The sequence below is a fragment of the Saccopteryx bilineata genome, chromosome 5 (genome assembly GCF_036850765.1).
Source record: "Saccopteryx bilineata isolate mSacBil1 chromosome 5, mSacBil1_pri_phased_curated, whole genome shotgun sequence".
NCBI classification, from domain to species: domain Eukaryota; kingdom Metazoa; phylum Chordata; class Mammalia; order Chiroptera; family Emballonuridae; genus Saccopteryx; species Saccopteryx bilineata.
In genome coordinates, this window is record NC_089494.1 from 206,684,360 (window position 1) to 206,698,940 (window position 14,581).

A 14,581-nucleotide genomic window follows, 5' to 3' on the forward strand; every position below is an offset into this window, starting at 1 on the left:
TTGCTTTCCAACATGATACAAAAGTAAAGTAGAATGGAGTTTTTCTGGAGTTGAGCTCTCATTTGCAGCCTATGTGGTTTGCCACTGACTATAATGATTCACTTAGAGGATGAGTTAGTTGTTCAAGTATGTTTGGCTTATTTTTAAACCTTTCTCATTGGGCCCCAGATACATATAAGTTCAAAATATTTCCTCTTCTTTCAGCCTTCATTCAGCCAGTATTTTTCCATTATCTACTAGGTACTAAGCTCTGTGCCAAGTTTTGGGAATACAACAATGAACTAGGGTGCTATGCTATTCTCTCATACCTTAAAATCTGACCTGGAACATGACTGAATGAATACCAATTAGACTCTAATTTATTATTATGGGAATAATATTCTAAGTGTCTGCCATAACCACATTCCTTTTATGAGCATGACAATACAGTACACCTAGTGATGACAGGTAACTAAACCAGGACTAGCCCCCTGAACAAAGGCACCTATGGAAGCCTAATCATTATGCTCTGAGACAGTGCTCCATACTGGGCAGGGACCTGTTTATCCAGTTAGAACTTCTCTCTTTGGCAGTATGAATGGGAGAAATACAATCTGTACACATAGCTGTGGCATAAAAAGAAAAGATTTAGGCCCTGGCTGGTTGGCTCATTGGAAGAACATTGGCCTGGCATGTGGATGTCCTGGGTTCAATTCCCAGTCAGGACACACAGAAGTGACCATCTGCTTCTCCAACCCTCACTCTCACACCCTCCCCCTTCTCTCTCACTCTCTTTCCCTCTCCGCAGCCATGGCTCACTGGTTCAAGCTCATCAGCCCCAGATGCTGAGGGTGACTCTGTGGAGCCTCACCCTCAGGCACTAAGGTTGACAGCATGGTCTCAGATAGGTGGGCCATCGGCTCTAGACAGGGGTTGCCAGGTGAATCTCAGTCGGGGCACATGTGGGAGTCTGTCTTTCTCCCCTCCTCTTACTTGGAAAAGAAGAAGTAAATAAATAAATAAATATCCTGACAGAGGAGCTGGCAATTGTTTTTTAAAAAAGGAAGAAAAAGAAAAGATCTACAGAGAGAAATGAATGAGTAGAAGCCATGAGGCAGTGAAGGCTTTAGGTGAACCAAAGACATGTTGTTCTGAAATTCATTCATTAATAATACTTGAGCATTTACTACGTGACATGCATAGGTGTTAGGGAGGAAATGGTGAATAAAAACAGACAACAGACACCACTTGAACTTCTGTAATATCCTGAATGTCATTCCAGATCTCCATGAAGTCTGGCTGTATAGCAGTTGAGACTGTTTGCTGTCTTGCTTACCTTCCTGAATATTCTTACCAAAAAGGCCCACCAATCGGAGTAATGTAAACTAGTCTGCACTCCCTAACATGATGAGCTCAACAAGCTCCTATCCAGGATTAGTAGCTTTACAAAATAACTTCTGGGCAAAACAAAGTTACTATGTAATGGATACATTTGTATTCATTGTGATGGATAAGTTTGCCAAGGAAATAAAACAGGGTTCTCACACTTAAGATAACTTACTTAGGATCTGGTAGGCAATTCAATATTGTTTGTACTCCAAAAATTTTATGTAACTGTTACATGTGTAACTTTCTCAAGTGTAGCAAACTTCTTTTCATGATTTACCTATTTCCACACCACCGACAAAGAGACAACAGCAGGCCCTGGCCAGTTGGCTCAGCGGTAGAGCGTCGGCCTGGCATGCGGGGGGTCCCGGGTTCGATTCCCGGCCAGGGCACACAGGAGAAGCACCCATCTGCTTCTCTACCCCTCCCCCTCTCCTTCCTCTCTGTCTCTCTCTTCCCCTCCCGCAGCCGAGGCCTCATTGGAGCAAAGATGGCCCTGGCGCTGGGGATGGCTCTGTGGCCTCTGCCTCAGGCGCTAGAGTGGCTCTGGATGCAACAGAGCAACGCCCCAGAGGGGCAGAATATCGCCCACTGGTGGGCATGCCAGGTGGATCCTGGTCGGGTGCATGCAGGAGTCTGTCTGACTGCCTCCTCGTTTCCAGCTTCAGAAAAATGAAAAAAAAAAAAAAATGAAAGACAACAGCAGAACTACCTTATAAAGGTCTCTGTATAAGGTAGAGTCTGCCTGTAGAAAGTAACCTATTCAACTTTCATCTCTCTCCCTAATAAAGCCTTCAATTTCCATAGCAAGGATTCTAGGTTACCCTGCCAGGACTGAAATTATCATCTCATTTTACTAGATTGAGAATTAGGTAAGCCCATGCCAATCAGGAACACCATGCCTTTTTTTTTTTTTTTTTTTAAGGCTAGGTAATTTTAATTATCATTTACATTAGGGTAGAAATTATGAAAATTAGCATTCCAGGCCTACTTATACCACAGGGTTAATCAATGGGCTGGAAAAACCACTGTTCCTCTAAATTTTGGAGTGCTTTACTTTTCATGTCTATGCTCTGAGCTTTTAAGAGCTGTAATTAGACACAGCTACTCTAACAACTGCGTGATTCACCAACAGCAGTTCAGTAAGAAATGACAGCTTTTGGAATAAAAGTAATCATAGAACTAGGCGAGTTTTCCAACGCATTCGTTTCTCTCTTTTCCTTTTATCAAACATGGACAGTCCATTTATTCAAAAGGACTTTGAAAGTGAAGCCTGTGGACTCTGGAGGGATGTTTCCCCGTTTCCATTTCACCCCCCTCCTACACACTTCTGTCCCTTGTAGGCTAGAGCTGGACGGGGAAAAAAAAAGATGAATGTCCTAGATATACTTATGCACTGCCTTTGAGGGTGCCGTTGGGAAGCGCAGACGCACAGGACACTTGCAGAAGTGGGACGGCGGCAGGGGCTTCACTGTAGCGCGGGAGGAATATAACCTGCAGCGCAAGCAGCTGCCCCAGGACCAGAGCACAGATCACCGGTCTGGCACCCAGCCTAAATTTGCCAAGGAAAATATCCCCCACCGTTCGTTCACTCTGCAGCCTGGTCCTCCCCACCAGGTTACCTGTGTGCAGCAGCAGCCAGCCCTTGCGGCGGGCAATGTGGCGAGGCACCTGCGCCTCCGCGTCGGTCACCGGCTTGTCTCCTCTGCTCGGTCACCCGCCGGGTTCTGGTGCACGCCGCCGGGGATGTGCAGGGCGCGCTGGGCCACTTCGCACACGGCCCTGCCATCCTGGGCTGAGTGCGGCGCCTCGATGCGTTAGTCTTTGAGGTCTCTCTCTAGCCTCAGAATAAAGGACATTTTCTATACTTTTGAGGACCCACAAGAACATTTTTGTTCTTTCTAATTGAGTAATCCAAAACGTACTAGGCATAGGTTCCAATTCAAACTAGAAAACTGTAACAATAGTTTGAAAAAAATGAATGACTAACACCACTGACTTGAAGCGTTCCAGAACTCCCCAGCAGAGCACCTGGCACAGGGGAGGCATTTATCAAAAGTTAATTAAAAAGAAAAATTATCCTGATGATCATTTATGTTGCGGTTTAGCACTCTGGTAGATTTTTCAGACTTTGCTGGGTTTTATTTCCCCCTCCTGTTGTAAACTCATCTGATAGAATAACTAGAGATTTACTCCTGCAGCGCCGTCCGTGGCTTCTGTTTTCCTGCCGCTGCCAATGCTGGGGAAGAGGACACCCACAGCGCAGCGGAGAGCAGTCCCACCTCTTCCCCTCTTCTCGGGCTTGTATAATCTAAATGCTCCCAGTTGGACATTAACCATAGCTAACAAGCAGAAGGGCTGTACTGTTAGCTAGAAGGCAACTGTAGATTGATTAAAATGGCCAAGGCCGGCCATTTGAATGATTATCCAACTGTGTGGGATAGTCCGCCTGCCTGCTCCACACGGTCTCAATTTTATTATTGGTTGGAGCTCACTAATTAGAGAGCTATGTACATAAGCTGTGTTGCTTTATCTCCTCAGAGAATCGCCTTTGATGAAACATGCTTTGGCTAATCCCACCAAGACATGAGGGACTTGAAAGAATAGCGTGTGACACTTGGCTTTGCAGGGATCGATTGCACTGACCTGGGGACACTCAGGAACCCAGATCTAGAAGTGGGAACATTTATTATATCTCTTTTCTGAAAATCCACTGGAAAAAATTTTTTCAGTGAAACTGCATTTCATCTCAAGCAACTATTTTGTTTTAACTTTATAGATACTAAAAATCTGTCACTGTTAAATTTTTAACTTATATTTGGCACATAATAGGTGCTCAATAAATACCTGTTGAATGAAGGGACTTCCTCCATTTTCTGACCACTGGCTGAAAGCCAAATGTTTTCCTGATAGAACTGATGACTACATATAGGCAGACCGGATGGCTTTGAGTTCTGACTCTACTGCCGACTTCTTATTTCATTTTGGGGGGTTAAATATCTTTATTCATTTACTCATTCATTTCACCCTGTAAATAAAGTACTTTATACTCTTTCCTGGAAAAGCAAGTTGGGATAAAAAACATTCACAATTTGGTCGTAAAGTCCTACAGTTTATGTTTTCAATACAGCCTTAGCTATGACGATCTCAACTGCTCTGCTTTCTATTTCTCTTCTGTCGTTCCTTCCAAACAGTTATGGTTGAGTCATTTCAAAACTTTCTATTTTCAAAATGGATTATTAATTTACTTTGACCCTACTACTGAACTGGGTCCTCTTCAAAAGCAGGGTATCACAGTATTTTACCAATCTTTGTATGTGCACAGAGAATCAACATACCGCTGGATCCATGTTGAAGTTTCTTGCAGAGCTAGTATCATTTTGGAAAATGAATGAGAGATATTTAAATTTAAAATTGTGAAGAAAGGCTAAATACTAATTTAGATTCTCTGGAGGAACACAGCATGGGTGGACAGAAAAGGCTTTATTTAAACCAAAGTGCAGCTCTGGGGTGATTTAGGGTGTTGTCAACAAGATGGGGAGTGAGGGAACTATGAACTCCTGGGTGTGCTGGTACCCAGTTTAGCATCGAGAATTCTCCTCCGGGTTAAGTGAACACTACTCTCTCACTCTCTATTACATTTCTTTCCAGAGCTTGACAGAAATGGGTGCTAATAATAGACATTTAATTCAGTGTCCCTGAAACCAGACTAAGCTCCTGCCATGATCCATTTCTGCCCTGGTTTGTTTCCTGCCAATCAAGAAACAACCTACAGTGTCTTGCCACAAAATGAAATTACAATTCTAAGAACTTTTTGATAAACATCATCAGTTATCAGCCTATTACTAGGCTCATGACTTTTTTAAAAGATCCTCGCCTGACCAGGCGGTGGCGCAGTGGATAGAGTGTTGGACTGGGATGCAGAGGACCCAGGTTCGAGACCCCAAGGTCGCCAGCTTGAGCGCGGGCTCACCTGGTTTGAGCAAAGCTCACCAGCTTGGACCCAAGGTCGCTGGCTCGAGCAAGGGGTTACTCGGTCTGCTGAAGGCCCACGGTCAAGGCACATATGAGAAAGCAATCAATGAACAACTAAGGTGTCGCAACGAAAAACTGATGATTGATGCTTCTCATCTCTCTCCATTCCTGTCTGTCTGTCCCTATCTGTCCCTCTCTCTGACTCTCTGTTCCTGTAAATAAATAAAATTAAATTAAAAATTAAAAAAAAAAAAAGATCCTCAATTCTTTTTCATATGTATCACATGAAAATAATTTAATGATGCTGTAAACACCATACACACACATACTGTGTAAAAATTACAAATGGACAGTAGAATGACATGGAGAAAAGAAAGTACCATGGATACCCTTAGGCTAACTATGACATCTCGTTCTCTAAGTGGCTGTCAAAATGTTTTGATCAACTAGAATACTTTTCATGGACTCTTACTTTAAATATATAGTAGATGGGCCTGACCAGATGGTGGGACAGTGGATAGAGCATCAGACTGGGATGTGGAGGACCCAGGTTCAAGACCCCGAGGTCACCAGCTTGAGCGCAGGTTCATCTGGTTTGAGGAAAGCTCACCAGCTTGGAGCCAAGGTCACTGGCTCGAGCAAGGGGTTACTCGGTCTGCTGAAGGCCCACGGTCAAGGCACATATGAGAAAGCAATCAATGAACAACTAAGGTGTCGCAACAAGAAACTGATGATTGATGTTTCTCATCTCTCTGGGTTCCTGTCTGTCTGTCCCTATCTATCCCTCTCTCTGACTCTCTCTCTCTGTTTCTGTAAAAATAAATAAATAAACTAACTCCTCTAAACTCTCACAAAAATAAACATCTCAAAAACAAACAAAAAAAATATAGCATATGGACCATTAATTGGCAATGAAATGTGCTCTACCCGCTGAGGATAAGTATGCTTAATATTAATGCTGCCACCCCTGTGTCCCAAAGAGCTAATGCTGGCTCCAACAACAGGGTGCCAGAGAGTATGGAAAAGAACCCGTGGCATGGAAGGACAGCAGGACTTACTGTGGAGTGAAAAAAAGAAAATGAAGAGCATGACAGGTCCTGGCCGGTTGGCTCAGCGGTAGAGCGTCGGCCTGGCGTGCGGGGGACCCGGGTTCGATTCCCGGCCAGGGCACCCCCCCCCCTCCTTCCTCTCTGTCTCTCTCTTCCCCTCCCGCAGCCGAGGCTCCCTTGGAGCAAAGATGGCCCGGGCGCTGGGGATGGCTCCTCGGCCCTCGGCCTCTGCCCCAGGTGCTAGAGTGGCTCTGGTGAGGCAGAGCGACGCCCCTGGTGGGCGTGCCGGGTGGATCCCGGTCGGGCGCATGCGGGAGTCTGTCTGACTGTCTCTCCCCGTTTCCAGCTTCAGAAAAAAAGAAAAAAAAAAAAGAGCATGACAGCATGATCTCCAAAACCAAAATAAAGAAGTCCTTACAGAACTGTGAGAGAGCTGCCATGTCTGTCCAGTGTGAGCATCTCCTTTCCGATCAAGACTTTTCCCCCACAGGGAATCTCTCCTGTTCTGGGGCTGGTCTCACCCCACCCCCCACCCGCAGTGAGCATGTGACTCAGGCCCAGCCCACCAGGGATATTCTATGACAATTTGGTGAGGTTTATCAGGAATGGCTTCTTTCCTCTGGGGCTTCGGGCTGCTAAACTGGCTACCCTGCTGGAGGCCATACTATCTCCGTGAAGACAAAGCCTGAACAAGAAGCCAAGCAGAAGCAAGCAGATCAAGAACCAGGGATATGGCCCTGAAGACACTTTCTGAATCCCCAGAGCCAACTGCTCTTAATCACGATTCAATTACCTTTTCATTGTTTAGGGGTTGAGGAAGAGTCTTCACTGAGTTTAAACTGGATTTTATCAATTCTCTGTGAAAAATTTTGTAATATAAGAATTAAACAGAGAGATGCAATGTTGCTGGCTTTGAAGGTGGAGGGTCCAAGGGCCAAGGAATGCAGGCAGCCTCTAGAAGCAAGAAAAGGCAAGGACACATTCTTCCCTAGAGGTTCTGGAAAGGTCCATGGCCCAGTGGATGCCTGGAATTTAGCCCAGTGAGACACATGTTGGACTTCTAGAGAACTGCAAGATAATAATAGTAACAATAATAACACCAGTGATGTTTTAAGCCTCCAAAAATAATCTCCAAGTATAGAATGCTATAGAAAGTTTCTAGGATTTCAGAGTATTATTTCTGTGGAATGAAAATGAGGGTGAAAGATGGGAAGGAGGAAGTTACAATTTTTTCAAACAAACAAAAAAAAAAGTATAACTTTTGTTAGTTTAAAAAACTAATTTTAAACATGTCTAGAAATAGAAGCAGAATAAAAATCTAGGAATCACAGGTTTTATCACCCACAAAGGTGAGTGGAAATGGCAGCCGCTTCACAAGTCCCCCGGGGCAGCATGGCTATGGCCTGTGAGGAATCCCCACCGGCATGGTGCCCCACACTCAAGGCCAGAGGCCAGCCAGTGAGCCAGCACAGCACCCTGCTTCAGGGCACACACCCAGGCACACAGGTCCTCCCAGCTAAGCCCAGGCCCCCAGTGAGCCAGGACCCTGCTTCAGGGCACACACCCAGACACACGGGTCCTCCCAGCAAGCCCAGGCCCCCAGTGAGCCAGCACCCTGCTTCAGGGCACACACCCAGGCACACGGGTCCTCCCAGCAAGCCCAGGCCCCCAGTGAGCCAGCACCCTGCTTCAGGGCACACACCCAGGCACACGGGTCCTCCCAGCAAGCCCAGGCCCCAGTGAGCCAGCACCCTGCTTCAGGGCACACACCCAGGCACACGGGTCCTCCCAGCAAGCCCAGGCCCCCAGTGAGCCAGCACCCTGCTTCAGGGCACACACCCAGGCACACGGGTCCTCCCAGCAAGCCCAGGCCCCCAGTGAGCCAGCACCCTGCTTCAGGGCACACACCCAGGCACACGGGTCCTCCCAGCAAGCCCAGGCCCCCAGTGAGCCAGCACCCTGCTTCAGGGCACACACCCAGGCACACGGGTCCTCCCAGCAAGCCCAGGCCCCCGGAGGCTTCCCCCTACTTGTAGGGGCTAGGACACAACTCTTACAAGAACTTGTAAAACTGATTTTGAAGACAAGGCTGGGGGAGGCAGGGAAGAGAAGCCGGGATAGTAATTGCCTACAATGGAGTCCACTTTTCAATAGAAAAATCAACAAATTGCCAACAAATTGCTATGCTAATGAGAACCGAGGGCTCTGCAATGAGCATTCTCCTTAAGAGAAAAGGCGATTCATTTCTGCCTCTCCGTAGAACCAGCTGCCATTCAGGAGGTCCCCCGCTGAATCTTAAACGGCCTCCTGTGGGGGAAAGGGGAGCCCGGGCGAGCTGGCTGCCCCGGGCATGTTTTCCTCCAGCCTTTCTCTTACACAGTGCTGACGACATGGTGCTACAGTGAGCTGCTCTGTGTGTAAATCAATGGTGGCTTTCTGCTAATGAACGCCCAGCGCAGCGGCTACATCCAGTATGACCAAATACTTTCAAATAGGACCATATGTATCCGCCCCTCCCCCAAATAAATATAATATTAAAAAATGATGGTTCTAACATTTATCCTACACCTTTTCTAAATTCATTCCGCTTCACTTGGACAGGAGAAGTAAGTCTGGTACATTCTGCCAAGCCTCGGTGAAGAATGATCCACTTGGCTATATACAGAAATATAGAATTCCTTTTGTTCTGCCTCAGAGTGATGCCTCCAGAGGGCAATGGTAACAAAACAATGTAGCCCAGACCACTTCCCTGCTGTTTGGCCTGGTCACTCATCGGAAGCCACAGAGAGGTGGAAGGAAAGGCTATTATCTGTTCAAGGGATAGTTCTGCTCAAACCAGTGGGTTTGGTATTTCTATTTTCCTCTTTCTCTACCTTTCTTTCTTCCTTCTTCTTCTTAGTTTAAAAGGGATACGGCAAGAGAGAAGAAATAAACCATGGTCAGAGTCCAAGGCTAATGGATAATGTTTAAAGGATATCAACAAAACATACTGTGGATGCAAATAAGCCAGATCTCTCTGGCCTCAGCCGTCCGTCCACCAGGAATAAACGAAGGTCAATTTTAGATCCCAACTTAAGAACAAAAGATTAATTTGACAATTCAAGTGTAAAATTTATTTCAAATATAAAACAGAATTTAAGAAAAAATTTTGCTCTAAAAGCGAAAATGCTAAACGTTGTTAAGTTTATTAGAGTAGAATAGGTTCAGATTTTACCTACTATAGGTAGAATATCTTTTAAAGGACTTCAATGGAGGCCACTATTGCACTATAGTCAGAGACCCTAGAAACAAATTCGTAAAAGGCCTTGGAGTGAACTTACTATGTGTGTATTTCAGTTCCTTCTTTTAACTTCCAGCATCTAGTTACTGTCTCAAGTCCCCCACCCACCTTCATCAAAAATTAAAAGAAATGTTTTAATAGCATCATTAAGCCAACCACTAAACTTGACGGTGTGACACAAGTAAAAATAACCTGAGTAACACCACAAAATTTACAAAGCATTTACTCAAATACAAGTCTCAAGCTTTGTAACTGTGTGACATATATAGAGAGTGGGTATTGTTCTGATTTACTAATAGAAAAAAAAAAGAGAGAGAGAGAGAGAGAGAGAGTAAACATATCATTCTGCTCATTTCCCTGAAATGTGTCCCTCTGAAAGTCACCTGCCAGCTAAGGGTCAGACTCCCTGTTTGGCAGCATGTGATGAGTCACTTACCAACACACAGGATGTTGAAACAGAATCCTTGGGAAGTAGACTTGTTGACCAGCTGATCAGGAAGACTGTCAAATCCAACATGGCCAGAAAGAGACAAATTTCGAAGCTCTTCATTCTGGAATTTCAGAGGGGAAAGGTTTGAGAATCCATGAACAATGTCACCTGGGTACCACACACAATGAACATTACCCTCTCCCTTCCTTTTGCCTTGATCTGCACAGAAAAAAGAGCTTCCCTCTCTACCCAGGCCCTCCTTGGCTTCGACACACTGAAGGTATTAACAGCTCCACAGACATGCACGCTCCTTCCACAAAATCACATTAACTCCCAAAGCAGACTATCTCCCGAGCTGCCTCATTCCCTGTTACAGGTGTACTTGGTCCAGGGGAGATTGAACTTCTAGAGTTGACTATTTCAGATATGTATTAAGAGACATAAAAACTCTGACCATTTTGATAGCTTTGAACACTCAAGAAAAACTTTCAAATTACTTTCAACCCAGAGTAAAAAATATACAACAACACTCTTCCACTGAAGGGAGTTTTGAGCAGCTCATAGTGGAGGATACATCCTTGTTACAATTATGGAAATTCTGTAACCACCATAATGCAATATATTTAAAACCGCTCAGCACATGAATTGGCCCCATCTCCTTTATTAGCTGGACAGGCTTGGGGCTTCTTTGCTCTCGCTGCACAGCTCCTAATACAAGGGTATATCACCCAGCCTTCTCAGAGCTGACTGAAGGAGACCAGATTAGATGGTTACACATTTTAAAAGTTGAGTGATTTATGTTGTTTTATGAAATGGTGCCGACTTGCCTCCACAACTCTGAAGGCATCCCACGGGTGTTGGAGATAGTCTGTGAAGCCCCTCTTTCCCAGGAAAGCAGAGGCCAGCCAAGGTCCTTCAATTACAATACCACATGTGGTTTGGGATTCCAGATACTAGATATGGAAAGCCTTCCTGAAAACAAGACTCCTGGTATTCTGGCTATGTTGCCAATGAATTTTTTATTCAAAATACTGAAGTGTGGGTAAGAAAAAGAGCCCCAAATTCACATATTTTAATTAAAATAAAAAAAAAGACAAAGCCTTGCCCAGGGTCACTTAGTCAATATTTTTTAAAAATAAAATATGTACTGGTTTTCATTATGTACATTTGTGTTAGATAACGAGAGTAATTTCTTTTAATAAAATCAAGGACTAAGACTCCATTTCCAAATCACAATGGTCACTATATGGGCAGAGAAATATGACTCCCTGAATGTAGTGATTTTAAGGGAACGTTTTATGAACAATACAATGTCTAAGGTCCTTGCCAACTCTAAAATTCTGATTCTGTGAAAAAGACTAAAAACCATCACACTGCCTGAATACCATGGTGGCAGCTGCAGGTTTGAGGTCAATGGGACAGAGAACAGATGCTTAGTCTATGAATAGCTTCCTTGAAACCTGCCAACAGTGAATATGAGCCTCAAGAGTGGGCACTTATTCTTGAACAGGATGGCATGGTGGGCAGCTCACCAAGCAGCTTCCGGACAGGCCCAGTGGGCAGCAGTCCTGGTAGCCGGCCAGGACTGCCCAAAACGCCACAAGGCCCTAATTCTACTATATTGCCTGTTCCTTCCTCTTCACATACCTCAAAGGTTCAGACAGCAGGTATTTTTAGGGCGTTTCCCACATCCGCCAAGACTTGGGGGAGGAGGGTTTGAAATGAGCCTGGGTTATATTTAGCACTCTTTCCACCCCAGCTGCACAGGGGCTGCTGCGCATCAGGCTGGAGGCCACGCCAGCCTTCATTTCAGGCATATCAAGTGGCGTAAAAGGAGACACGGCTGGGCAGAGCCGTCATCCTACAGTCCCTCGCCTCTCTGCCACGGTAATTCTTTTAATTTCCAGGGACCAGGAGGGGAGAGCGGTTTACTGCTCTGGATTCTGGAGTGCGGGGTTTTTAGCTTAGCTCCCTGCTCCCTCCCCAGCCAATCCTGGTAAAGAATCAGGGTCAGTAATGATAGTTCTCACCCCAGAACCCCATGCTCAGCATCTCATATTCTCACCATTTCCAAAACACGAGAAACCACCCACACACCCACTGAGTATTTTTATACCCACTGAAAGACCGCACACAAAATGAAGGGTTATAAAATAGTTTGGTCTTGAAATTTTTTAAATTTGAAGTTATGTCTTCAGAGTCTCTATCTTCTAACTTGGTAATATAAAAATACGTGAATTTTATAATGCCATTTTAAAATCCCATCACCTGAGCCTAATTCCCTGCCCAGTACTAAAGGAATCCTGAGAGCTAGTGCCCATATATATGTACATGATGGGGAGGTTCCCTTCAGCCCATGACCAGGCTAAAACACTGGAGGGCAGGCAGGAAGCGTGAGCAAAGCCTCTAACTCACACACAGCCGCTGAGTCAAATTACTGCAAGGCAGCATTTTATGGCTCGGTGATCATTGCTTCATGCCTTGGTTGTTCCTGGCCAAAGAATGTGGAGTCTCTTCTGAGTCTACAGGCAAGGTCTCAGGGAATCTCATATATTCTGTCCTTACGACTCTCAGAATTGACTTGAGAACTTTTTCACTGAAACCAATCTCTTTGCCTGCGTTCCAGTTCTGAATTTCTATCGAAGGGGTCATGCTCTGGGGTTGTCCTATCTGTACCTCAAACTGACATTCACCAAACTGGAAGCATACTGCTCTATTCTAAATCCACCCTTACTGCAGGGGTCCCTGTTTCCGTTTGTGGCACTAATCTATGCTTGAGACTCACCTACCCTTATATCAACTCCCAAGGGCTATCAATGCTGCATCCTCTTCTCTTTTCCTAATTCCACAGTCTTCTGACTGCTCGCCTGGCCTTGATTCCATTCCCTCTAATCTTCTCTGCAGCTAGCTGCCAAAGGGATCTCAGCGCTCAAAGACCCACAATCCAAATGCCCTGACCCGCTAACTCAAGACCTCTCAGGGCTAAACGCAAATCTCTATTCCTACTGATCTCCCACTTCTGCCCCCAGAGCACCTTATGCTGCAGTTCAACCGAATGACTTACCTTTCCTGGGACCATCCCAGGTTTCTCCCCATCAGAGTTTACTCATATTATTTCCTCTATCTGGAGGGGCCAATGTTTACATATGCCCACTTTCTAGATCCCAGTGAAACTTGATCTCTGTCATTGTCTTTATTATGAAATTTCAGTGAACATACCCCATACCAATAAAAGGAAAATAACGATTGGATAAAGGTGGCTCAAGCTATTTGGTATCCCATAATCATCATCATAACAACTAACATTTATTGACCATTTCCAACATTCCAGAAATCTCTAAACATGAATGAACCAGTTCTATGAGGTAGTTAGTTACTGTTATTACCCAACCTCAGTGTACAGATAAAAAAACAGACCATAGAAGTTTAGTAAATTGCCCCAAATCATACAGCCAGTAAGCTGAGGAGTTGAAATGTCACTGCTATCTCATGATGATCTAAGTCAACGATTTTCAACCTTTTACATGTTATGGCACACATAAACTAATTTCTAAAATCCTGAGGCACACCAAAAATATATATATACTGCTCACAAAAATTAGAGGATATTTCAAAATTAATATAAAGTGATAAAAAAAGAAGCATTTAATTTTTTTAAACAAGATCAGAAAAGCAAACAAGTCAAAGAATGTTGTTTATTATGCAAATGAGATGCAAAATTAACTTTTATTTCATTGGTAAAAATGCACTAGACAAAGTACTGGAGTATCTGCATGTTCCCTGATCCTCTAATTTTTGTGAGCAGTGCATTTTTGCCAACCTGACAAAAAAAATAGGTATATTTTGATTCAGTCACACAGATGGCTGTTGCTGTGTTGGCTATTATAATTTTTTGACCATCTAAGGGGCAAAGAAGTCAGGTATTGCATGTTTTAAAAATTCTTGGCCCTGGCCGGTTGGCTCAGTGGTAGAGCGTCGGCCTGGTGTGCAGAAGTCCCGGGTTTGATTCCCGGCCAGGGCACACAGGAGAAGCGCCCATCTGCTTCTCCACCCCTCCCCCTCTCCTTCCTCTCTGTCTCTCTCTTCCCCTCCTGCAGCCAAAGCTCCATTGGAGCAAAGATGTCCCGGGCGCTGGGGACGGCTCCTTGGCCTCTGCCCCAGGCACTAGAGTGGCTCTGGTTGCAACAGAGCGACGCCCCGGAGGGGCAGAGCATTGCCCCCTGGTGGGCAGAGCGTTGCCCCCTGGTGGGTGTGCTGGGTGGATCCCGGTGGGGCGCAAGCTGGAGTCTGTCTGACTGTCTCTCTCCCTTTCCAGCTTCAGAAAAATACAAAAAAAATAAAATAAATAAAATTAAATTTAAAAATTCTTGAGCCCCTGGCTGGTTAGCTCTGTGGTAGAGCATTGGCCCAGCGTGTGGATGTCCCAGGTTCAGTCCCTGTTCACAGCACATAGGAGAAACGACCACTTCCTTCTCCACCCTC

The 14,581-nt window shown here is 45.0% G+C and overlaps 1 protein-coding gene across 7 annotated transcripts in view; it reads right to left on the bottom strand.

Annotated features, from left to right (window-relative positions):
* The window catches only part of SEPTIN11 (septin 11), a 105,325-nt gene that overhangs the window by 45,086 nt on the left and 45,658 nt on the right, over positions 1-14,581 (bottom strand). For all 7 annotated transcript variants that reach the window (XM_066278642.1, XM_066278639.1, XM_066278641.1 and 4 more), the window contains exon 2: positions 10,106-10,220. In XM_066278642.1, the coding sequence (XP_066134739.1) occupies positions 10,106-10,220 (115 nt within the window). The remainder of the gene's footprint in view (positions 1-10,105; positions 10,221-14,581) is intronic.